This window comes from Leptonychotes weddellii, chromosome 10 (genome assembly GCF_054177405.1).
Source record: "Leptonychotes weddellii isolate Sample4059 chromosome 10, ASM5417740v2, whole genome shotgun sequence".
NCBI lineage: Eukaryota > Metazoa > Chordata > Mammalia > Carnivora > Phocidae > Leptonychotes > Leptonychotes weddellii.
This window is the reverse complement of record NC_138378.1, coordinates 76,647,490-76,674,873: the sequence shown is the minus strand read 5'-3', so window position 1 is coordinate 76,674,873 and position 27,384 is coordinate 76,647,490. Positions and strand designations below refer to the sequence as shown.

The following is a 27,384-nucleotide window of genomic DNA, read 5'->3' as shown; positions in this document are numbered from 1 at the left end:
AGATTCTGCACTCCAGAGAGAATCATGATCATGTTACATACATGGAATCATTCTACACATATGTCCATAACAGGTATCAGAATGAATATGCTACATTTTTCAAAATTATTCAACTTATTGTAATTTAGACAAATTTACACTGCTCCATAAAGCATAAAAATGAAGTCGTGATTACAACACAAATTTTTAAAAGAAAGAATATCTAAACTCAGTACCAGTTTGGCTACTCTCCAAGAATAATTCTTGAAATTTCCTTCAGAGTACATCTTCTAGCTTCGGAAGAATGACCTTTACACTTTCTTCATTTTCTAAAAGCACAGAAGTTGATAGAAAATAATCTTACCTCTGATGAGTCCATTTTTGGAGATAATGTGCAGGTCAATACATGGTCACCTATATTCTGTGGATTTTGTTTCAGAAAGCTATACATTGACTGAGCAGATTCAGGACTATCTAACTGAAGAATTGCCTTTGGAGAAGATAAAAAAAAAATATTAAGTAGTTCATAAAAAAAAAATAAAGTAGAATTACCATATGATCCAGAAATCCCACTTTGTGGTATTACCCCAAAAAACTGCAAGCAGGAAATCAAACAGACATTTGTACACCCATGTTCATACCAGTGTTATTCACAATAGTCAAAGGGTGGAGCAAACTAAGTATCAACAGATAAATAGATAAACAATGGATTACTATTCAGCTTTAAAAAGGAAGGTAATTCTGACATATGTTATAATATATGCTGGAAGACATTAAGCTAAGTGCAATAAGCCAGTCACTAAAGATCAAATATTGTATGATTCCATTTATAGGAGATAGCTAGGGTAGTGAAATTCCTAGAGCGGAAAGCAGAGTGGTAGAATGGTGGTTGTCAGGGGCTAGGAAGAGAGAGGCAAGGAGGAATTACTGTTTAATGGACAGGGAGTTTCAGTTTGGGAAGATAAAAAAGTTCTGGAGATGGACTGTGGTGACGGATGTATAACAACGTGAATATACTTAATGCCACTGAATGGACACTTAAACATGGTTAAAATGGTAAATTTAGTTATATATATTTTAGTACAATAAAAACATTTTTAAATTTTTCTAAAGAATAGATATGTTTTTCTTCCAGACTTCAAATGTGATTACAAAGGTAAAGTTAATCTTCATTTCAAAGGAAACAAGAGAAAACAATCCTTAAAATGTTGCAAAGTCCAGGCAAAATGGAAAAGTATGATAGGAATTTTTAGGAAATTAAAAAAATACCTACCAGAAGATTAAACATATCTAAGTTCAAAATTCCTTATACCATCTGTCATCTCCCTTCCCTCCTATGTCACACTACTTCTAAAGTATCAAACATGCTCTATGTATCAAGTTAGAAGCATGTCAAAGAAATTAGTATCTACCTTTGGTGAATCAGGTACTTTTTCTGAAGCAAACACTATCAACTTTGATATGAAATCCTACCTTTCTAGGTAATATATGGTTGCTCAAAATCTAATTTTACTAGACAAGTATCTGAATTAAATATTTAACACAGAGGGCATAGCAAATGTCAAGAGGTTAGCAATTTCTTTTAAGAAACCAAACCCCTAAGTAAGGGATGATCATTTTATACTTCTTTCTGTATAACTAAACAAAAAACTTTAGAAAATATCTGGTAACACCTTTTTTCATTTTACAAATAAGAACTATCTAAAAGTGTAAGTCAACTCAGCCAAGGTCATAAAGGTAGTTAAGGCTAGATGAACTCAAGTCTACACTTTCCCATAACATAATGCTCTTTTGCACATACTACCTTTCTCCCTTGTGCAAGTTTTATTTCCCATTAAAACTTGGGAGTTCTGGGGCACCTGAGTAGCTCAGCTGGTTAAGTGTCTGATTCTTGACTTAGGCTCAGGTCATATCTCAGGGTCATGGGATCAAGCCTTATGTCAGGCTTCCCACTCAGTGGGGAGTCTGCTAGAGATTCTCCCTCTCCCTCTTCCCCTCCTTCTGCTCTCTCTCTCTCAACATAAATAAATAAATAAATAAATCTTTAAACAAAACAAAAAAACACTAGGAGTTCTGAGGAGAAAGTCATCATCTCTTCCTTCTTCTTATAGCCCAGGAGAAAATATACTGATCTATCATAGTTTGGCTAAGAAATAATGTTTATAGGTGCTTCAGTTCAGAAGATGGATTAAAAGTTGCAAACCTGAAGAGTACAGGGTTCAGTCATATATTCTCTACAGAACATATAGCTAAAACAGGAGGGACCTCATTACCTTGTTTTTATTACTCATGAATACGTGGTGAGCCACTTTTCCAAACTGAAGTCCAACACAAAGCACACACTGAAGTCCATCTTCTGGTAAGTTATCAAGATGTACAAATCGATTGTAAATTTTATCTATATTTGCCTGGAGGTTTTTTTTTTTTTAAGAGACAGCATAGAAAAAGAGAAACACAGCTGAAATATCAAACTATAAAACACAGACTAACAGTAATTTAATTTTTCAGAGGTCAGATGATATCCTCTCCCAGGAATAAGAAAATGACTATGTGAGTGAAGCCAGTGAGATCTTAGTTTTAGATTTGAGTGATCAATGCAATATACTAAAACAAGAAGTATAATCTTTCTTCTATCAACATAATATTTACCCAAAACACTTTATACCTAAGCCACTTAATATGGCTCCAGTATCTAGAAAATATTTCACAATAGGGATTACCATGTCCCTTTATTTCTTATTTTTACCAAGAGAAGATCCATCTGACACTCTCATCACCTCAATATTTTATTTTTTTAATTTAAAATCAATTAACTAACATATAGTGTATTATTAGTTTCAGAGGTAGAGTTCAGTGATTCAACAGCTGCATATAACATCCAGTGCTCATTACATCATGTGCCTTCACCATCACCTCAATATTTTAAAATTAGTAGTAAGGTTTTCTTTTATTTGTAACAGGTGAATAACCAATGTTTCCATCAATTAAACCAGTGTACAAAAGCATTTAACTGTAAAACTTACCTCTGGGTCATTTTCTTTAATCAAGGTTGTAAATATAGCTTCCTAGAAAGGCAGAACAGAGGGAAAGTGGAAGATATAAGTCTTCCTCATTCACATATTTATTTAGTCAGGATTTATAATAAAATAACCTATGTGAATAAACATTAAGCACTATTTCATAAAATGAGAAGTCAGCAAAAGTTTTGTTCCTTCTAAAAATCTTTCCTTCTTCCTAAACAAATCATTCAAGTCCCACCTTAATACACTTTAATTCTTCCTATTCCCCTAAGTACATTAAAGATTAGTAAGGTGGCGTCAGGGGAGAACATTCAAATTCATATACAAGGAATAAGAGATTTAATTTAGCAGACAATAAGAGAATTCAAATTGTAAAATAAAAAGTTAACTAAGCAAAGTAGGGGATGAGGAAGAATAGAAATGTAGGCTAGTAAAAAAAAAAACATAATAGTGCAGAGTATTAAATGTGCAATTATTTAGTACTGTTGATTATAAAGAAGGCTAAGAGTAGCATGAGACAAAAATGTCAGAGCTGGGAAAGGCTAGCTAATGGACGGCTTACCAGTATAGCAAAGGAACTTTATTTTATGAGACTCTGGTTCTTGAACTTTTTTTTTTTCTTTTCAACACTACTGACACATATAAAACAATTCTACCAATTACATCAGAGTGATTCTCTCTGAAAGGCTTTCTCAAATAACTTGCATTTCCACCTTCCTCTAGAGATTCTAAAAACTGCTTCATGCCTCTTATCAGTTGATAATAAATATTTGTATGCCACAAAAAAACAGTGAAGGGTTTCTAAATCAGTTGACTTTGAACAGATTTAATTTTATATCAGTCTAGGGGTGCCTGGGTGGCTCAGTCGATTAAGCATCTGCCTTCAGCTCAGGTCATGATCCCAGGGTCCTGGGATTGAGCCCCATATTGGGCTCCCTGCTCAGTGGGAAGCCTGCTTCTCCCTCTCCCACTCCCCCGCTTGTGTTCCCTCTCTCGCTGTGTCTCTCTTATTTTTATATCAGTCTCATTGCTTCGTGGAGAAAGATTTTAAGGGAGAAAAACTAAAGGTAAGAGACATGAAGAACTACTTTAGTTGGAGTTTTCAAGAAACAAAGCAATGATGGATGGGATAAAGAGGAAACAAGCTACAGAAATATTTAGACCTAGTGATGGACCGGTTGTGAGAAAATAAGAGAAAAACTAAAGATAACATCTGGGATTCCAGTTTGGAGGACAGATAAAGGCAGTAAAATAAGAATACAGAGTTGTCTACAGATAGTAGTTTTCAACTTTTTTTCCATTCTGACATACATGAGGAATTACAGTCCCTCAATATGGAAGTAACTCTCAAACACTGGGATGGGAGACTGTGAAGAGACAGGAAGAAGCTTTCTCAATGACTCAGAGAAAACATGTAACCTGAAGAAGACACAAGCTAGAAAACATAACCAACTATAATAAACCCAATCTAAAAATTTTATATTCTAGTAAAAATGACGGTAAGTCCACTATTTACCTCGTCTTTTATATTCATGTTTTCAGGAACCATACTTATTGAGAGTTGATTTCCATCCATTGATATTGGGAAGCAGGTATAAAATTTTACCATAGAGTCTGCAGATTTTCTATTTATTTCCATAAATATCTTTTAAAATAGAAAGCACAAGAACAAGAAAATAAATGTCTTTAAGTTACTTTTTCTTGAAAAGATTTAATACTTAAGAGTCAACTGAATAACTTAGTAAACATTAAGATAAAAAAAAATGCATTCCTGAGAAAGTGAGGCCAATAGACCCAGAGTATTACAACAATAAGGAAGAAATAATGAATGACTGAACTCATAAGGCAATACTAAAGAGAGAAATAAGGGACATTCTAGTAAAGGACATTAAGGAAAATCTTATTTATCTTATTCATCATTGTACCCCTAGTACCTAGAGCAGTATCTAGCATACAGCAGATATTTAATAAATATTTAAATAAATTTAATGACTGATAAAATATGAGAATTGAAAGAACCAAAGAAATGTGTAATGATTACCAAGTTATTTTTAATTTTGTTTTCCTAATTATAAAATTATAGTTCCATACATTTTGGTTTTAATTTTCATCACTGGGTAAATGAATAGTTGAACATTCTTCTGTGTCTGATAGTCAGTGAGGTAGAAATCTTCCATATATTTGTTCATAGTTGTAATTCTTGTTTTCAAAGGAACTATCTCTGTGTCATTTGCCAATTTGTTTATTGAATTTTTACTATTTTATAGTGTAATGAGGATATGAATCTTTGTTTCTTTTTACAAATATTTTTAATTTACATCTTGCTTTATGTTAATTTTAATTCATAAATGTTTATATGATTGAATCTGGTATTTTTCACATATCTAGAAAAGTATTAAATCTCCAAATAGTTAATAATTCTACTCAACTCTAATAAAAACTGGGCAGATAATAATCTACATTTTCTGTATTTGGATTTCAATGTATCTACTCATACTTTGGTATATGATGTAAAGTATGAATCTGAATTATTCATTTCCAAATTCCCATAATTTCCCCCTATTTCAATGTACTGTCACATAAAAAAATTTTTATTAAAAAATTCATTTTTATTCTTTTATTCTTGTCTCTAAATGAAAACAGCTTTAATGAAATATAATTTACATATCATAAAGTTCACCAGTACAGGTGTAGAATTCACTGGTTTTTAGTAATTTATGAAGTCGTGCAACCATTCAAATAATCTACTTTTAACATTATGTGAAACTGCATTTAACTCACTTGTATTCACTCTCTTCTACTCTGTTTTCTGAAGCACACTGGTTCTGACCACCAGTAAACATATATATATCCTACTCTCAAAGATCTACTACTACTAACCACCAGAATGGTGTTTCCAGTATTTAAACTTTCCTGAAATCTCACTCCCTATAAGCTACCTTCCACAAGGTGTTTCTATTAATACATTTTGTTTTGTTTTAAAATTACAAAAGCAGTATGTACTTACTACTGAAAACGTAAAACACACAGATAAACTAAGGTTATTCCAAGTACTGATGACATATTTGAGAATGGTTACTTCCCATTTGAGTCTAATTGGTAAAACAGCAGGAATACTAGTAAAAAAAGTGCAATAAAGTTTGTTGTTATAAAACTCTGCGTTACATATTAAAGATATAAAACATTTTCTTTAGACTAAAATTTTGAGAATTTTGACACATTCAGTAAGCCATCCTCCCCATCATTAAAACTAGGTCAGATGAGAATAACATTAAAATATGGGATATCTGTTTTATATTTTAAAAATCCCTTAGCTTGAGTGGCTTAATTATTTTGAGGTGCTGCTTTTAAACCCTTTCTTTTTAAGTTTTGTGAACTTAGCGTTTTTCAAAATGTGCTTCAGACAATATGAACAGCTATTATCAACGCTTACCTTTTTATGAGATGATAAAATCAAAATATCCTTTAAAGCACCAAATGGTTTTACTAGGTTGTAAACTTCTTCTATAGAATATCCTTTATTAGGCAAATTAGAAATAAGTACCACACACATTTCCTCTGTTTCCTTCAAAACAAATTTAAGAGTTGACATTCAAATTTCTTTAACTGTTTTTGTATTTACTTAAGTTTACGCTGCAGATCATGTTATGTTAGTATTTAAACTGCATTTAAGACTAAATCTTATCAATTAAGAAGGCCGGTCTGAACCTCAAAAACAAAACAAAATGCGAATTTCCTCTCTTCAAGTACACAGCATAATTTCAGTCATACCATCTGTCCTCTAGTCGAGGCTTTTAGTTCTTTTTCAACCCCTGTTTAAAAATACAAGTTTAAGGGGCGCCTGGCTGGCTCAGTCAGGGGAGCATGCGACTGTTGATCTTGGGGTGTAAGTTCAAGCCCCACAACTGGGTATAGAGATTACTTAAAAAAATAAAATCTTAAAAAAAAAGTAAAAATAATAAAAATGCAAATTTATTTTTTTTTTGAAGTGCAAGTTTAAAAACACCAGTTCATCTCTGACAACAACTCCCTCATGCACTGCTGCCATTCCTGTGCCATGTGAGGCTCACATCCCCAAGCTCCAAATCAGAGCATATCCTTTTATCTTGCTGAATAATCTTACAGGCAAAATTAAAAAGCTTCCCTGATGCCTTGGAAACCTTTCCCTATAACCCAATCCCCACTACGAAGTAAATACTTTCACTTCTGCCTTTTCTTCTTTCAGATCTTTCTTCAAGAGGACTCTCATCAATGCCAATTTTTCCTTTTAGTAAATTTCGAGAAAATCCCCCAAAGGTGTACTGTAGTAAACTGGACAACTTGTGACTTTTCTTTTGGAAAAAAAAGGGGGGGGGTGTGTGGGTGGAGACAGGAAGTTATAATTTTCATAAATCAGTTGAGAATGATTTTTAACTAGCATGTCAACTGTGTTCATAAATGGTTCCTTTGGAAGTGCTTTAGGTCAATCTATTTGTGCTTTAAAATATTTTTCCTGAAACAAAATAGTTAAGACATACTACTTAGTTACTACTTGAAGAATCAATCTACCAGTCAAAAATAAACTTATTGTTTAGCATCTGAATGATCTCACGATCTTAACCAGTAAAATCTAAATTAACAAGACATTAATACAGTCATGACAGATGAAACCACAGAAAAACAGTAATGGGAACTTTATGCCCTTCAAATAAAACTTCAAACTCTACTCGCTATTCTAAAAACACAGAGAACTGGCTGGTATTCTAAATATTAACTTATCTTCCATTTGCCTCTAAGAAAAAAGAAAAACAGATTTCACAAAATTCTACTGGTTTTAATTTGACAACCTGTTTTTCTACTCAAAAACCCACTTTGGCCTAAACTTTTTTTTCTTGGTAAAAGGTAAACCTCAAAAACATGTACAATTTATTGATAATCTGCACTTAAAACTTTTATGACTTACTGCAACTCAAACCCTATCTAAAAAGCCACAAATGATAAGAGTGCCTGGGTGGCTCAATTGGTTAAGCATCCGACTATGGATTTAGGCTCAGGCCATGATCTCAGGATCCTGAGACCCACCCTGGAGCCCGCTTAAGATTCTTTCTCCCTCTCCCTCGGCCCCTCCCCCACCTCTCCATTTAAAAACAAAAACCTAAGGTGAAGCAATAAAACTTAAAAAAAAAAGTCACAAATGACAGATTTTTCACCATGCCAAAACCTGTACATTTTTTAGTGGGTTTAGAGTAAGAAAAATATATTGTGTCAAAATTTCCTAAGCTTTTAAATAATAAGTAAAATATAAAAACTGACCTTGTTAACTGGTTCTTTTTCTGTGGCCTCCACAGCAGCTACTTAAGATACAAAATAAGGTAAGAATTCATGCAGATGTATTTTATTTACCAACAACCCTCTTTCCCCACAATAGATTAAATAGCAGCTGCATGAAAATGTACACAACTGACAAAATACTAGAAAATTTAAGAAGGATATAGCTACAGAAGTAACAATGGCTTTTAAATAATGTTTCATTTTACTTCTTGTAAGAGGAAAATTCCAGAATAATCAAGAGACAGTGTGAAGATCTGAATCATATTTTAAATTTCACTTAGGTATGAGCCTGAGATTTTAAAAAATATACATGTATATATGCCACAAAATTAAAAATCTTATTTTCTTAAAATTTAATTTTCCATCTTTAAACATAAAAGAACAAAATAAAATTTTTTTGACCTACCTGAAATAGTTTCCTTAGCACTATTTTCAGTGGCTTTGACTTCCATACTGGTCTTTATTTCAGAGTTTTCTGCATGAAATAGTCTGCTTTAATAGTCTAGAAAAACACACTAATATAATTAAACTAATGAATCTAAACAGGAACTTAAATGAGTTTATTTTGTCATTTTAAGTCTCTTTAGACTGACCTGATTTAAGTCAAAGCTAATGCAGACTTTTCTTTGAAAATCAAAACAATCCCTTTGAAAATTTTAAAGCAGTAATTCCAAAATATACTTCAAATGTACACAAGGAGATCTAAAGAAAGCACTTAAACGAATAAAAAGCGTTTAAAGCTTACCTGGTACAACCACAGGTTTACTGGTGTCTCTGTTTTTGACAATGCCAGCCTTTTTGACTTCTAGAGACCTCTTTCCACCAGATTTTGCTTTTAAAAGTAGAAGTGAACAATTATTCTAAGGATACGTTCATTTAACATGTTTCATAATAATACATATAAGTAATGTGGTCCAACTTCATTATAAAGGCAGTTTTTTTCCATATAGTTATTATTTCCACTTATACCTGTTTACCAATAAGATTAAAAGCAAATTTAAAGGGGCAACTGGGTGGCTCAGTGGGTTAAGTATCTGCCTTTGGCTCAGATCATGATCCCAGGACCCTGGGATTAAGCCTCAAACAGGGTGCCCTGCTAAGCTTCTCCCTCTGCCTCCTGCTTGTGCGTTTTCTATCTCAAATAAATAAATTTTTTAAAAAAGCAAATTTAAAATGAGATACAATTCTTGTTGATGGCCATTAATGGGCCACAGGTTTATCTTCCATGTGGCAGAAGCATTATCATAATTACACAAAAATTTTTTTGTAATTTCTACAAAGGCTCTTTAAAATTACCCTATATGTTAATAAACGGATCATGTTAGTTTCAACATGTTACATTTCTTTCTTTATAGAGGAAATATATTCTTTTAACAGGGAAAGAAAAATATTTTTTGGAGTAACAAATTGAAAAATTTACAAGCTGGGGAAGGTAATATGAAGTGACAGCTCTAAAAAATGAGGAAAATAAAGATTTGTAGGGGGAAGTGGCAGAACAGTCTGTAATTATACAGCTGTCAAAAATGTTTCATCCGCAAAAATATATCTGCAATGGCACACACTGTCAAAAACCAATGTACCAAAAAATAGAAGTCCCATTATGTATCAGGTTTTAAATATCAAAGAAGTATCTACTAAACTTTTCAAGATGTTATTAGATACTATAAATTATATGAATTTAAAACTTGCTTTTGGTATTATGTTTATTATATTCTTCAAGGCAGGATTAAGAACAAACTTAATAAATCCTCTCTCTCCGGAAAGTCTTACCTGTTTTGACTGAAGCTTTATTACCTTTAGCAGCTACTGTTACCACAGATTTTACAGAACCCGCTGATTTCCCTAAATCACAAAAGCTGTAGTCAAAATTGGTTTACTAGGATCAACAGGTCAGTTTCTAAATCTAGCAATGATGACAATTTCTTCAGGGGAAAAAAAAAAAAATCACTAAATTAAGAATTCACCTCCCCAGTGGGGTACTTAAAAATAGCATTCGGGCAAGTTAAATAAACCTCTGAATGTGTGGATCAACTAAGAAGCAAAATTACTAACTGTAAAGATATAAAAACAGTCCCATAACGCTTTTAATGGTTTCATAAACAGTTATAATTAGGGTCTCCCAGCCCAAGCTTCCTTGGCTCCCAGCTGACTGAAAAGCATTCAAGAACATCTTCATCATGGTTAAGCCACATAAAGCCTGCTTTGACTCATTCGTAGTGGGCTCTATGTGAACAGGACTATTTAAATTGTTCTGACCCTTCTTTGTACATACGCATCTTTATTTTCGAAGATAATGTATAAAGACTGTGATCATCAAAGTGTTACTGAAAAGATCACCAGAGAGTAAAATCCCTTTCTATTCAGAGAGCAACATGAGGTTTAGCTCTGAAAATGAGGACTCACTAACAACTAGCAAGGCTGCATTATGAGGAAAAAGCTCAGAATCAGAAGTCAGTAGATCAAGTTGAATTCCAAATTAAATTGTGAAGTCTTGGGGCATGAATCAATTTCTGTGCACATTTGCCCATTTGTAAACAAGGGTGGCGATTGCTATAATTACTTAAGAGGACCCTTGTAAGAATATGATTATGCTTGGGGCGCCTGGGTGGCTCAGTTGGTTAAGCGACTGCCTTCGGCTCAGGTCATGATCCTGGAGTCCCAGGATCGAGTCCCGCATCGGGCTCCCTGCTCGGCAGGGAGTCTGCTTCTCCCTCTGACCCTCCTCCCTCTCGTGCTCTCTCTCATTCTCTCTCTCTCAAATAAATAAATAAAATCTTTAAAAAAAAAAAAAAGAATATGATTATGCTTTTGAAAAATTATCATACAAGTAAAACTGACATGCACAAAAATCAACTGAAGCAGTTTACAAATCCACCCTTTATATCCAAAGATAGACCCTAACCTTTGCTCAAAAAGATTAATACCAATCCTTATAGAGTATCACCTAACCAGTCATTTCTTTGTCAATCCCAAGTTTGGACACACTGCTTGAGTCACACTGACCCCCAAATGGCTCTTAAGTATTTCTTTCACTATCCGTGTATTATTACAAATCAACTCACTTTACTACTTCTAGCTGGGCACCAGAACTTAAGGAAAAAATATGGAGAATTAATTTCCCAGCACAGTTAAGGGGTGGCTAAGCAGCTTTAACACCCATTTCCCCCAAATCTCTACCAGAATTCCCATAAACTATCAAACTGTTTACTAAATAAATGCATCCTCAAAACAGTATTTCTAGCTTCCCCTGACCCCCTCAGATTACTGCTTCGAAGAACCTACTATATAAAAATTCTGGATCTGCCACTAACAACGGTATTTACCAATGCAAAGCTTCCTTTCTACCATTACAGAGAAGATAATTTAATATATTGATCTCTATCCACTTAAAAAGATGACCCTAAACTAACCAGCATTTAGCAGAAATGAGAAGTAGGAAGGATAATGCTAGAGGAAGGAGAAAAAATAATTACTTTAAACCCATGAGGGGCGCCTGGGTGGCTCAGCTGGTTAAGTGTTTGACTCTTGATCTCAGCTCAGGTCTTGATCTCAGGGTTGGGAGTTCAAGCCTGGCACTGGGCTCCATGCTAGGCGTGGAGCCTACTTAAAACAAACAAACAAAAAAACCCCACTAAAGTCCATTAACAACTGAAAAGAAAATATAATTTTGCTGTTTGTTATCTGAACTATTTTATTAAAGAAAGTAAACCGAGAGACCTCAATAAAAGAGAAAGAAGGGGATTATCTTATTTTGATAATTACTACAAAGGAGTATTATCTACTAAGTCTCCTTTTTCAGAATTTCTAGATGGCTATAAATTAAAAAAATTAATATACACCCAGCACATACTTTGTCACATGAAATCCAAGACTACCGTTATATACTTAAGTAATTTAAAATTAACTAATATATCTAGAATTTTAGCAAAAAACATACCTGAAGACTTATTGACTTTGGCTCCAGATGTCTTGGCTTGTCCAGTTTTGGCTAATAAGAAAAACATATCAATGACACATTACAAATACTTTCATTTAGATTTAGGGAAGAGCTAACCTGGCAATGACTGAGAAAAACACTGTAAAAAAATATCCTTAATCTCATCTTTGTATGCTTGTGAAACTATACAGGTAAATTCTGAGACATGTAGTTGCTGAGACAGAAGGAAAAGATTTAAATTTTAACAATATTAAATTGTCCTGCATGAAGACTGTACCAATTGATATTCCCATCAATAGCACACGAGAGTGGGGCTTCCAATTTCCACACATAGGAGATAAGAGATGTTATTAATCACTCCAATCTGAGATGGACACCGGTACGGATTTTTATTTCTTTAATTAGGAGTAAAGTTGTGTTGATTTTCACATGTTTATTAATTCAACACTATATCTTTCTTATGTTTAATTCAACACTATGTCTTTCTCTGTGATCTGCTATTCTTAATATTTGCCAATTTATCTTCTGGGTTGTTGAGGTTTTTCTTACTTACTAAGAGGTCTTTATATATTAAGAAAATTCATCTGTATCACATAGTAACAACTTTTTAAAAAGTTACACAAAATACTTATGTAAAAATACTTTTTATGCAATCAAGTATTTTCCTGATAGGGAAGGATGCCCTCACTCTGCAATTAAAACCAAACAAAAAAACTCTCCATATTTCACTTTTACAAAGTGACTAGGCAATTTAATGAATAATTGATCTTTTCCTTGCTAATTTAAAATATTGCCATAATTATTTACTGATGTTCCGTATGTCCTGGGAACTACCTCTGGAATCTCTCTGTCCTACTGATCTTTTGTCTATTTGTGCAACTACATGAAACTATAATGAATCTTTACCTCTGTAACATATTTTAATATCTGTTAGTGCTAGTCTGTCCTAATTATTCTTCCTCTGCAGAATTTTCCAGTCTCTTCTATGTTCATTCTTTATGTATAAACTTTATAATCAGCTTATATGGTTTAAAAATCTTGTTGTTAGTGCCAACTATATTCAAATTAAAAAAGAATCTTACTGGCAGTTTTATTGGGTTCCTAACATTTATCTTAATATAAGAAAAAAAAAGCACATTATAATGGTGAGAAGCTTTCAATCAAAGAATGAGCTGTTTTCCCACATAGCACTACTTTATGCCTTACAGTATTTTAAAATTCTTTTCATAGCTTTTACCCTTATTATTTTAAATGGAATATTTTATTAGATTTCATTAAGTGGTTACTCTTTCTATATAATAAAGCAATTGAAACCCTATATGAATTTAGAAAATTAAGGTGACTAATTAGATTTAATAGCATTTCAGTAGACTCTCTTGGGTTTTCCGTCATACATACACATTTGCAAATAATAATGTTGAATCATACTTTCCAATTTTTATGCCTCTTGACTTGCACTGGCTAGTGGCTATTAGTTTTAGGACAATATTTATGTTAATTCACAGAACTGATGAGTATCCCTTCTTTTGCCCCTAACCTTAATGGGAACACTTCTACTAGTCTCACTATTAAGTATTAAGTAATCTGGGACAAAGCGTAAAGGGTCATTTATTCAATGCTAAAGAATTTGGACTTTCTCCTATGAGTCACTAAGAGTAGAATGATCAGATCTGCCTTAAAGAGATCTCAGGGCAACAGTATGAATAATGAAGCAGAGAGTGGAATAAAAATACCAGTCAGGAGGCTATCCTCAAAATTCAAATATGAATCAAAACAGTTACAGGTGTGATGAAGCAAAGGCAAAAGACATAGCATGAATGAAATAGATTTGAGAGAGAACCAATTTGAATCAGCCACTGATTGTATGAAAAGAGGAAGATGTTATTTAAGTTTGAACTGAGTAGGACAGAAGAGAAAAGACAGAGAAAGGATTACTAACAATTTCTACACTGGATGATGAGTGATGACTGTTAGATAACAAATGAGAGGAGTAAACTTGAGGGGGTAGAGGTTTGTGTATGTATACAAGATGTCAGTGGTCCTTAATGCTGTACGAAGATAAAATCAGGAAGAAAAGTATGACATAAGAGGAACAGACATTTAGGGAAACCATTAAGGGAAGATAAAAGAGCAATCAAAGGAGATTAAGAACAAGTTTTCATTCTCAGAGAGGTAGTTTAATGTAAGTGAAAAGCTCTGAAATCATACAGTTTTAGATCTGAATCCTTACTCTTACCCCAAGTCATTTAACCTTGAGTAAGTTATTAATCGCTCAATCTGTTTTCTCATCTATAAAATGAGAAGATGATTTGAAAGATTAAGGAAGAAAACATAAATTGCCTAGTATTAGTGTAACCAATGCTAAGTTTCTTTCCCTTGTTTTCTGTCTTCTGGCATAGATTATGCCCCTTAGTAGACTCTTCTGTTTAACAAATCATTACCTTATTCTAAAGTAAATTCAAACTCCAAACTAACCCTAGATCTCCTTTACCCTGTTACAACACTTTCCACTTTATAAAACACGTTATTTAGTATATATCATCTGTCACCTCAAGTTAGTATATAAGCCACTTGGAAACAGAGATCTTGCCTACTGGTTTACTGATATATCCTAATACTTTAAAAAGTACATCCAATTATGAGCATATAGCAGGTGCTCAGTATTCTTTCTTTTTAACTAGTGATGGGTAATGGTTCTCAAGTTCTCTTTCTGATCCAATTATACTTTTGCTTCCTTCCTGTACTTCTACTTCATCCTTGTTGATTTGTGCTTATAACCAAAGTTCTCTTTAAAACTACCTTATTAGGGGAACCTAAGTGCCTCAGTCAGTTGAGCGTCTGACTCTTGGGTTTCCACGCAGGTCATGATCTCAGCATCCTGAGATCCAGCCCCACATTGGGCTCTGCACTCTCAGTGTGGAGTATGCTTCAGACTTCCCCTCCCTCTGCCCCTCCTTGTTCTTGCTCAGTTGTGGGCACCCACGCGTGTGCACACTCTCTCTCTCTCTAAAAAATAAATAAAAACTACCCTAATTAGCCTATCACTGTTCAATCTGACATTGCTAATCTCAAAAAAGGTATCATGCACCCTTACTTCACCTGACACTTTCTCAATCCTATTTACCAGCTCCTGTCTTTCTACATTTCTATTCAAAGGCAGGATGTACTTGGTTTGAAGCACTTCTCCCTCTAATCATTACTTTTATTATGCTAGGACCACTCCCAAAATTTAGACCTTACACTTAACAAAAAATTTCTCAAGTATCCCACTTTCAACACCCTGTGACTGGCTGACCTAAGGGTATCTCCACTAGATAAGTATTTGACAGCTGAAATTTATCAATGTTGAAATCTGAGTTCATGGTTTTTCTCAAAGAAATCACTACATCTAAGTTTTCCTGTTACATATATATATATAATCAATATCACCACACTCTTCTAGTAAAATCTACCTAGTCTAAAACCTTGAAAATTTTAAATTATTTTAATTTTATCCACTAGAAAATTTACAGAATAAACATTCAGATTTTACCATCGCACACCATTTTAATTAACATTTTTTTATATCAGGCCCCTATTACCTTAAAGTGAATCCCAACAGTGTTTTCTCAACAGGATTTTTCTTTCCTTTCTTTCTTTTTTTTTTTTTTTTGGTGCAAAAAGGTGGTTTTATTAAAGCATGGGGAAACGACCCATAGGCAGAATGAGCTGCTTCAACAGGATTTTTCAGTCTCTCCATTTATCCAATCTATATAAGAATCCTACACAACTAGTGGTTCTTTATTCTCTGTGGCAATTTCCCAGAGTCTGTAACCATTACTAGGCCTTACAGAGGAAAAACGGCAAGAATCTTAGCCAAGCTTCATGAACAGTGGGTTAAACAGGTTTCTTTCCTGCAAGACTTCATAATGGGAATGTGTTCTGTGGAGTTTTTTTTTTTTTTTAGAAAAAAAAAAAAAGAAGCTATAATACAAATCTGATCCAAAACATCTTCCAGGAATTAGTCTCTTACACTCTATTTTGAGAAATGCTATTAATGAAGTCAAATTCAAAAACTTCCCAGCACAACGCTTCAAGGACTTCTACAAAGTGATTCCCCAAATCTGTTACCTTTGTTGTATCATCTCCCTAACTAATCTTCTGCATCTCTCTATCCCTCCTTCCCCATATATATGTACACACATACATATATATATATGAATTTCTGAATAGAAATCCAAAACACACTATACACCTGTCTTTCTAAGAGAACATACAAAACAATCTAACTTTCTAAATATAGTTTATGTCGGGGCGCCTGGGTGGCTCAGTTGTTAAGCGTCTGCCTTCGGCTCAGGTCATGATCCCAGGGTCCTGGGATCGAGCCCCGCATCGGGGTCCCTGCTCAGCGGGGAGCCTGCTTCTCCCCCTCCCACTCCCTGCTTATGTTCCCTCTCTCACTGTCTCTGTCAAATAAATAAATAAAATCTTAAAAAAAATAAAAAAATAAAAATAAATAAATAAAGTTTATGTCTACTTTATTTTAGCTTTTCTTTCTCATCCTTCACTATCAAGCCATTTATTCTTAATAAACTCAAGAGTGTTTGTTTTGGCAGTAAAAGAAAATTCAGTTTATTAAAATTGTATAGAAACTCACTTAGTTAGATTCATAACAAAGACCTGCAATGTTTTCCTGAGTATAAAGAAACAACTTTAACACATGAGTGTAATAACATCGATTTCTGTTTGGTCTTTCTTGTTTACCTTTTGGCTCTCAGCAAACTTTCAAAATCAAAGGAGACTAAAGAGCAACTTTAACACGTTTTGTCTTATATGTTTTGTCTTATTGGTAGGGGATGGAAGGAGGTATTACAAAATTAACCTAAACAGCTATTACCTATGGAACTATGCATTATCTCATTGAGTCTTCATGTATTAACTCTTAACCACTAGAGCTTAATATGGGGGCCAATATGGGTCCCCTCTACTAAAGCACAATAATGTTTTCCTAGCATCATCTTGCAAGAAGTTTCTAGTAAACTGACAAAATATACTTATTTGGAGTATTAAAAGTAACAACTTACTGGCAGAAGCTGAAGTCACAGTTTCAACAGCTTTGGAAGCGTCTATATCTTTTCTATTTGAAAGAAGAAAAAATTAGGCAAAGATTGAAATTCTAAGTTTTAAAGCTTTTTCTAAAGATGCAAAGTTTAAATCTAAAAAAGTTTAGGGGCACCTGGCTGGCTCAGTAGGTAGGGCATGCGACTCCTCATCTCAGGGTCATGAGTTCAAGCCCCACGTTGGGCATAGAGCTAACTTAACAATGTCCCATTTAAACTGGAGTCAGGATAATAAAATATATTAAAAATGCAGTTGTATAAAAATTTTTAAATTAATTCATATGCACATTCATTCTCGCATATGAAATCATGGAATTACTTACTTTAAAGTAGCTGCAGATGCTTTCTTTGAATCTGCGGTCTTTTTCTTCATCTCTTTGTTCTATGAAAGAAAAAGATTTTGAAAAAAAATCTTAGTTTCTTCCGCAATTATAAAGGGCACTTTAGAAAATACACACAAGCATAAAGAAATACAACAAAAAACATTATTATGAAATTCAGATCAATTTAACATATATTTACTGACTATTCACCAATCGTCAAGCACAATTTTAGGCACTGGAGAGGAGTAGTAAATAAAACAAAGTCCCTACTTACTCTCGAACAAGATTAACTTCAAGGGGTAAGGAAAGAAAAACCACAAGGAAATTAAAAATACATACATATTATGTCTGTTAGCAACAAGTGCTGTGGAAAAAAGTAAGAGAGAAAGGAAACAGAAGTGCTCTTGCTGGGGAATGAGGAGCAACTTCCAATAAGTTTGTTATACAACCCTCACCGAAAAGGTGATATATGAGCAAATACCTAGAAGAGGTTAAGAGAGCAAGCCACTACCTGTGTTGAGAGCATTCCAGACAGAAGGAACAGCAACTGTAAAAGGCTTTTGAGCCTACTAGCTTGTTTTAGAAGTATAAATGATGCTTGGGGTTGGAAATAGAGAAGGAGAGAAAGAGGTATGGAGTGGTTTGGGAGTAGAGTGTGGGTGGAATGTGTGGTGTAAACTCATAAGCCATTTTGAGTACTGGCTTTTCCTCTGAGTGTGATCAAAAGTTCTGAGTCTAGGAATGGCAAGATCTGGTTCCATGTTGAGAATAGTCAAGGTGAGTGAAAAGGCAAGAAGAGAAGGACAATCTCTATTGTCATAATGCTACTATAGTAACAAAGCAAAAGACGGTGGTAGACTGGACCAGGGTGATAGCAATTAGATACTGAAATGTCACGGTATTATTTGAAATATTTGTTGTAAGACAGTGATAAGAAAATGTACATCAATAGTAAAAGGCAGAATTAATGAATTACAAAGAATTGACCTTTCTTCCATTCAACCTTGAGAATGTGTTGCTCTGCTATCTAAGACTAGACTATTCCTTTTCATATTTACACTGTTTCTACCTGAATCACTAGAGGCTGCCCCTGCATAACTATAAAATTTAAAATCTTCAACTGTATTAAAGTGGTGTCCTCTTTCTGGAATTTCAGTTATATGCAGATTGGGTCTCCCAAATATATCCACGTCTTTCCTCTTCATTAATAATAGACTGTAAGTTCCAAGAGTGAGAGCACATCTGTCTTGTTCATCACTCTATCTTCTGCAGATACCACAATGCCTGACATATAACAGATTTTTAAGAAAGTTTTTCAATTAAAATGAAATTAAACTCTCATCTGATGAATTCTCTCTTTGGTTTTGTTACTCATTTAGATTTTTCTATAATGTTCAAACCAGTGATAACTGTTTTCCAGCACTGTTTTCCATTTCCATGCAATCTTCTTGGATCTTAGCTGACTGCCTACTCTGGGTTTTCAATATAATGTCGCCATGAATCTTTCCGAAAATACTAAATTAAAATTTTTAAGTTTTGTTTTCGTAGAGTTGAGCTGCAGCACTATTTCAGAGTTGCAATGGAAAATCTGATACTTTTTTGTAGATCAAGTGTTCCTGCTCCATTAAAGAAAATTTTGAGAGTATGGACTACTGTCTAATTCTGTGGGGGGGGGGGGGGAAGCTTGCTTTCATCAGATTCTTGGTAGTGGTGGTGGTGAAGGTAGCTCAAAAATGGCTAAGAATCAGTATTAAGAACTGAGGTCTACATTGGCTTTTAATTAAAGACAAGGTAACTGAGTTTGTTAAGAGTTGTGCAGATTCATTCACCTAAATCCTTCAGGTTTAAATACAGGGATGAGGGCAATTTTCACCTTTTTTTTTAACATTTCTTTATTGATTTGAAGAAGTAGCCAAATGGAGAGAATATTCTTTGAATCAAAGCCAGAGTCAAAGGCAGTCCTAACATGAAATATCAAACGTGGGCAGAAACCTTTTGTCTTGGTTTGACTATTCATGCCAAAATTAAGATCTGGGCCAAGAAAGCTATAGCACTGCCATTCTTCCTAGTTTGGGCTCCCAGCCTACTTTTGGCTTGCTCTAGCAAGGAAATTTGATGTCTTCCCCTGTAATAAGAAGCTAGGAAGGTTATCTATACACTTCCAATCTGAAACAGCCATGGCTGTTTCCTCCAGTCAGTCCCTAGGAAGGCTGCTTGATTACAACAGAGGAGTCATGAGTTAGCCCTATCCAAACTATATTTAGTTGAAGAATATCAGTATTTTTGACCCCGATGGTATGTTTTCTAGTTTACAGTGCTGACAGCTTCCCCTATTCATTACTATGAAAATCAGAATAGTAAATATGATTGGGCTCTCCTTGGACTTCTGTTGCTACCTTACCAACCTTATCAAAATGTTATCAAAGAGAATTATTTTAATCTTACTGAAATATTCTTGAAGCCTAAATGTAACCTTATTCACCTATTTTCCCAGATTAAACTTTTCAGTATTAAAGAAGACGGACTTTCTCCCCAGTTCACAAATTTAATGATCAGCCAGGTCTCACCGGCGAGTAACTGGTTTAAGCTGTTTCTCCTTCCTATCTCAAGTTTACTAATCTACCTGAAACCATTACTATCATTACAATAAGCTGGTTGGCTAGATGAGTCTTCTAAATGTACTTAGTGGTTTTTTCCTCATCTCCCCTTTTAACACTCTTTTCTTTGCCTTCTTCAGTCATTTGCCTAATTCATTCTGCAGATCACTCCCAAATCAATCTATCTAATCCATCCATTTTGTGTCATAGTTCTGTTTAAAACCTTGAATAACACTTAACTGTCTACAGGATAAAGTTTATGTTCTTAAATTATACATTCAATTCTTGCTTCTCCCTAACCTCCTCTGCAACTAGAGAAGGTTATGTGTCACTGTTCTGGTAAATCAAATGTAGGTAAAAGTTGCTGAGAAACTCATTTTTCCATAAAAAAATAATTTTCTTAAAAAATCAAAACCCTTTTTTGCTTTTGATTTTCATTCCTTTATTCCTTTCTTTCTGCTTGGAAGATAAAAATGATGCCACAAGGTACAGCAACCATCTTACAACTGAGGGTGAAAAGTACACGCTAAAGGTGGTGAATCAGAAAAAAAAAGTCTGGGTTCCTGATGATATTATGGAACTGCTGCAACAGCCATGGACCACCTACCTATAGATTTTCTGTTATGAGATAAATAAACCTCCTATTTCTTTCATAAACCACTGGTGAAGTTTTCTGTTAGTTGAAAATATAAGAAACCCTGAGTGATAAAATTGTTAATAACTAGGGTTACCATAAAATTCATTATTCAAATCAGGACAATGGAAATAAATAGATGGCATGTAGCAGATGTAACCTAGGATCATGCGTTACTCTAGTAGTAACTAATCAGAAAACAAACGAAATAAAAAATATCGATTCTTTATGGAATAGCAATTTTAGTAGTATTTATGAAATATACACAAATAAATATGTAAGTAAGAAATAAACTTAACATCCCTTCCAAAACGTACACTATGGAAACATTACAAAAGAACATAATGAAAAGACACTAAATGAAGTCTAAATAAACGGAGACAAACCCTGTTTCTGAACAGAAAAAGTATTATAAATCATCAATACAAATTCAATATAATATTAAACTCCCAGTAAGATTTTTCAGAGAACATTTTTAAATGGATTCTAAAACCAATAGCAGGAGTAAATGTTCAAGATTAACCAAAATAAATTTTTGATTTTTATCTATTTATTTATTTGAGAGAGAGAGAGAATATATGCGTTTGCACACAGGAGCATGTAGGCGGAGGAGCAGAGGGGAAGGGAGAGGGAGGGGAAAAGAATTCCAAGCAGACTTCGTGCTGAACATGGAGCCCAACGTGGGGCTCAAATTCAGGACCCTGAGATTAGAACCTTAGCTGAAACCGAGAGTCGGACGCTTAACCTGAGCCACCCAGGTGCCCCAAATATAGTTTATTTTTTCAAAATAAATTTTAAACAAAGAAAAAGGATTCTACTAGAAAAACAGGCAATTATGTAAAATTACAGTAACTGTTATAATGACTGAAATCACACAGTACTGTAACAGAAATAAACAGACTGATCTGACAATAGTCTGATAGAGATCTGTGTGTGTAGGGTAATTTATACACATAAAGATAGCTTTTGAAATCAATGAGGAATAACCAGTTAGGTATAAATGGTGTTGGGCTAGTTGGTTATCCATTTTGGAAACAATACTGATCCCAGTAACACATTAACCACAACTTATAGATCAATATAATAATGGAATCGTATCTTTTTGGCACTGGTATAGAGAAGGTCTTCTAAAACAAGACAAAAGAAAAAAAAAGCAGAAGCCATTAGGATGAAAAAATCAACTTGAGTACACTAAAATTAAAAACTTTATATATGGATATACATATAAACAACATACTAGAAGAAAATACTTCTCATAAGGAATACAAAATTAGTATCTAAAATCATGAACACCTTCAAGTGAAGTTTTTTTAAAAAGGCAAACAATCCAATAGAAAGATGGGAAAAGGTATACACAACTCATTAAGACAGTAATAGCTATTATATTAAGACATTGAAGTTTAATAGTAATCAGGAAAATGCAAATTGAAGCTCGATACCTATTTTACATACTGGATTTTAAAACTGCAAATACTAAGACGTTGTGGATAATAAAACACTAGTACTCTCATTATTATCAGACTGTAAATTATTATAGCTACTTAACATGAGATCTGGTATTACTGTATACCCTATAACCCAGCAATTCCACTATAGGTATCACCTTATAAAAACAGTACCATAAATGCATAAGAAAGGCCTGTAAAAGCCATAATCAAGGAAGTTAACATAGTCCTGTTATAATAGTGAAAAATTAGAAATAACCTAAATATCAAATCCATAAGGAACTGGTAAAATAACTGTGGTATATTTATACAAAGTGATACCACACAGAAGTTAGGAGGAATGAGGAAAACCTGTATGTACAAACATGGTTAGATCTCCAAATTAAACTGCTGATTGAAAAATGTGTACTACAAAGCCCCTTTGAAGTAGACATTCTTCAGCAAATATAATTACATGAAAAGAACACTCATACACAAAGTTAAACTTACTGAATATATTTGTAAGTACTTCTATAGACATTATCAATATATAAACTAAAGCATAAAAAATGATCTAGAAAGACTAAATTCATAAACAGTAATATTTCTAAGGAAGCAAAAGGCCCAAAAGAATATATACACTCTGTAATTCTCTTTATTTAAAGTTCAAGACAGGCAAAACTCAACTATGGTATTAGAAATCAAGTTAGGGGTTACTTTTGGGCAGAAGGGAGGGTTTAAGGATTCGGAAGAAGTATGAAAGGGGCTTCCAGGATGTTGTCACTGTTAGTTTGTGACCTAGGTAGGTTTCAGAGATGTTTGCTAATTTTTTTTTTTTTAAGATTTTATTTATTTATTTGACAGAGAGAGAGACAGTGAAAGAGGGAATACAAGCAGGGGGAGTGGGAGAGGGAGAAGCAGGCTTCCCGCCGAGCAGGGAGCCCTAAGCGGGGCTCAATCCCAGGACCCTGGGATCATGACCTGAGCCGAAGGCAGACGCTTAACGACTGAGCCACCCAGACGTCCCAATGTTTGCTAATTTTGTGAAGTATTTTCTCCTAGTCTATTGCTTGTCATTTAACACTGTTTATAGTGCTATTTATGTAGATATAAAGTTGTTAATTTCAATGTATTTCAATCCATACACAATCTATTGAGTGAACATAAATTTATGTTCCATGCATTTTTCTGTATGTACTATACTTTAAAAAGTCAAACTTCATCAACAACAAGACATGTTTGATCTAAATCCAGTTTACCTGTGATTTTTTCTTTCCTGGAACACATACTTTCACACTTTTCCCTTTTATCAGAAGAGGTGCTGTTTCAATGTACTTCATGACTGCAGTAACTGCCTCTCTAAATTCCATTTCCAAGTAAGCCTAAATAAAATGTATTAAATTTTTAGTCAAAAATCTAACTCAAAATTCTCTGCATGACTTAGTACTTTTTGTACTTTAGAACTTTTTGAACATAAAACTACGAAATTACAAGTCCTGGTTGCTTTTATCTCTTTTTGTTTTGCTAAAGTGTCATTTGATCTCTAGGGTGTTTTCACACATGAAATGGACATTTTACCTTATTACCAAGATAATAAGAGGGGAAACAGGTCCATGGCGCGCTCATGGAATAAATGGAGAAAAGGCAAGATCTGGCCTAGCTGCTGTTAAGTCTGACATTTTTAAGGCTTCTTGCAATAAAGAACACTACCAACTATGTTCCCATCTGTCTCACAATTTTATGTTCTGCTTAGTACAGGGTTGTTCCTAATTTTGATGAACTTTACCGTGTGAGTTATAGGACTATAACCCACATGTAAAAAATACTGTACAACAAAATCATTTTTTAGTATAATCTTACCAGTGTGCTAAAGAAATGAAAAAGCAAACTATAACCTGCCACCTGTTTTTGCGTATGTTTTTTTTTAACACAGCCATACCCATTCATTTGTATATTATTTATGGCTGCCTTTGTACTTCAATGGGAGAATTGAATAGCTGCAATCCTATGGCATACAAAGCCTAAAATATTTACTACCTGGCCCTTTACAGAAGAAGTATGCCAATCCCTATTCTAAAAGATAGAAAACAGTATTTGGGGACCTTGTTCACTGGAATCCAAGCATTTACATTAACTCTCAATTAACAATTATGTATGTAGTAAAAGTTGCTAAAAGATCTTTATAAAGTAATAACCAGACTTTATAACATAGTAACTTTGTATGTATTTTTAGAACAGAATGAATGACTCACTTCTTTTCTATAAGGAACAACGAGGACATCATTAACTTTTCCAAATGGTTGAAATATTTTTCTAATATCTTCTTCAGTACAGCCATCCTCTGGTAATTCAGATATAAGAAGAACTGAACCATAATGCGAAGACTGGTCTTTCCGAAGCTATTTTTGAATGAAAGAAAATAAAAAAAAAAAAATTAAGCCATAAAGTACAATAATTCCCAATGTAATTTATTCTACCATTGACCTAAGTCTTTTAAACAGACTTTTCTAAATATTTTAGCACAATTAAAAAAAAATTTTTTTTAAAGATTTTATTTATTTATTTGAGAGAGAGAGAAATGAGAGAGCGCACATGAGAGGGGGGAGGGTCAGAGGGAGAAGTAGACCCCCCGCCGAGCAGGGAGCCCGATGCAGGACTCGATCCAGGGACTCCAGGATCATGACCTGAGCCGAAGGCAGTCGCTCAACCAACCAAGCCACCCAGGTGCCCAATTAAAAAAAATTTTTTAAATGCTAAAGTAATAAAAGATATGTTTTATATTTTGCCACTCAACCCTAACAGTGATCAGAGCTTACAGGTAAACACAATCATAGATGCTCTTTTCTGTTTAGAAGCATTTTGTAACAAACAAGACCTATGGAATGGTCCAAAGTACTGAAGAATATTTTTCTACATGAATCTACATGGCCCATCACTAATAAAGATAAAACTACAGCTTTGTGCACTTTGTGTTTTAATAGTTGAAATGATATTTAAATAGGTATAACATTTTTAAAAGACTCATATATACTATGTATAAAACCTGTAATATCAAACTTATCACTTATATTAAAAATTGACTTAAAAAAAGTTCCACTGCCACCATCTAGAAGTCTTGAAACAAAATGAAAAGTGTTATAGATTAATTTAGCCTCTTCAAAATTTTCCCTATACTAAAATTTCTTCCTAACACTCTTCAAAATTGTGTAATTACAGGTCAATTATTTTAAGTGTATCTTTCTAAATATAACCTCTTTAAAGGCAAGGATTTATAGTTGTTGAAAATATTTAGAAATGTATACCTAAATACCTGAAGACTTGTTAATATTACATTAAACATCTGATAATCTGCCCTAACCTTGGCAATTACTCTAATGTTCTCAGGATGCTTTATATACAATCTATTAACATATACAATAAAACAATACCTCAGCATTTTAACTAGCAGGTTATAGTCAAAATACACCAATGAATCAGTACCAGAAAACAGGCTATTCTACATTGGAAAACAGAGTATTTGACTTGTGCACTGTACAGCAAAAAAGTAAAAAATAGATTAAAAATGATCAATTCTCAGTAGACTCACTTTTACAGCTTACTGACAAAGATTACAAAAATTCATTAATGTTGCTGGTGATTACATTCACTTCCCCCACCAGATAGCAAAACTCATCACAATGACCTGCCTGTGTGGTTAGCAAAAACACCAAACCATCAAAATGTTCTCACTTTTGATACATCAAATGCCAAACCTCTAGGATTTATAAGCTACAAGATTTTAAATTAATGGACTTTTACTAAATTCATAAGCACAACCAATAAAACATTCCATTATCAACATAATTTAACAAGCCACCATTTCAAACTTTTAAAATATGAAAATAAAAAATTCAAACAACTTTTTTGTATCATAATGACACATGTATGTATACACTTACACTAACAAATTAAAGTACTGACCTTACGCTGCATAGAAACAGCTTTTTCAGCCACTGGTTTACATTCTGGTAAGGTGTCATCTTCAATATTCTTGGCTTTGTAACGAGCAGAATGTCCCCCCAAATTTCCATCACCCTTTGTAGGGTTTGTAGATTTAACTGATGGCTTTGATCCACTGCCAGTTTTAGGCTTTTGTGCTGGTGAGTGTCCTTTATCAACTATTTCAAGATGTTTCTGTTTACTGAATTCTGACCCAAGTCCAGATCGTTGTACTACATCTTCTAATGCTTTTTTTCTATCTAGTAAAAAGGACATAAATGCAACTTCAACTGAAAAGAACTTTAGATGAAAACCATCTCATCACATTATTAAAAAAAGAGTAACTCCTCAACTGCCCAAATATTTATCACACAGAGCCGCTGTCAGACCAGACAGGAATCAAATACACACAAAACAATTCTCAGTCTTTAATTCTTCATTCATGAGCTAATCTTACACCAGCGGTCCTCAAACTTTTGATTTCAGTATCCATCTTCACTTTTAAAAACTGAGGACTCCAAAGAGTTTTTGTGTTAAATTTATCAATATTAACCATAAGATACTTAAATCGAATTTTTAAAGTATTTACTAATTCATTTAATAAACTCCTGTGTTAGCATAAGTAACATTTTTATGAAGAACAACTTTAATTCCCAAAACAAACAAAAAATTAGTTAGATGAGTAGCACCACTATGTATTTTCCCAAACACTTTCAGGCTGGGCTTAAAAACCTGGACTCTCCTATCTGCTTCTGCAACCAATCTGATAGAGACATTGTTTTGGTTGAAATGTATAAAGGAAATTCAGCTTCACAGACATATAGTTGGAAAGTGAAAAACTTGGAGACCTCTAAAAGATCTCAGAGGACACATATATGAGCTATTCTAGAAATGTCACTAAACCAGTATTAGGACACGGTTGAAAATATGAGAAATTTCAAAAAACTTTTAGACTAATTCATGGGCAAACTAAGATGTTGGCATATCCGCAGTTTTTAAATTTGATTTTGGGCAGATAGATACACTCTTCCACACTTCTTCTGTTAATAAAAGGAAGAAGAATGGACTAAGGTTGGGATGTGG

At 33.8% G+C, this 27,384-nt stretch overlaps 1 protein-coding gene across 11 annotated transcripts in view; it reads right to left on the bottom strand.

The window, feature by feature from the left end:
- Window positions 1-27,384, bottom strand: part of ZNF638 (zinc finger protein 638) — a 96,345-nt gene that overhangs the window by 20,825 nt on the left and 48,136 nt on the right. For 8 of the 11 annotated variants that reach the window (XM_081833657.1, XM_081833652.1, XM_081833658.1 and 5 more), the window contains 15 exons: window positions 26,284-26,561; window positions 24,576-24,722; window positions 23,583-23,705; window positions 17,669-17,727; window positions 17,310-17,362; window positions 12,247-12,297; window positions 10,080-10,151; window positions 9,055-9,141; window positions 8,716-8,784; window positions 8,292-8,332; window positions 6,433-6,564; window positions 4,516-4,644; window positions 3,003-3,044; window positions 2,253-2,387; window positions 344-469 (listed from right to left, as the gene is read on the bottom strand). In XM_081833657.1, coding sequence (XP_081689783.1) covers window positions 344-469; window positions 2,253-2,387; window positions 3,003-3,044; window positions 4,516-4,644; window positions 6,433-6,564; window positions 8,292-8,332; window positions 8,716-8,784; window positions 9,055-9,141; window positions 10,080-10,151; window positions 12,247-12,297; window positions 17,310-17,362; window positions 17,669-17,727; window positions 23,583-23,705; window positions 24,576-24,722; window positions 26,284-26,561 — 1,544 coding nt within the window. The remainder of the gene's footprint in view (window positions 1-343; window positions 470-2,252; window positions 2,388-3,002; window positions 3,045-4,515; window positions 4,645-6,432; window positions 6,565-8,291; window positions 8,333-8,715; window positions 8,785-9,054; window positions 9,142-10,079; window positions 10,152-12,246; window positions 12,298-17,309; window positions 17,363-17,668; window positions 17,728-23,582; window positions 23,706-24,575; window positions 24,723-26,283; window positions 26,562-27,384) is intronic. The other 3 variants (XM_081833653.1, XM_081833659.1, XM_081833660.1) reach the window with 3 other exon arrangements.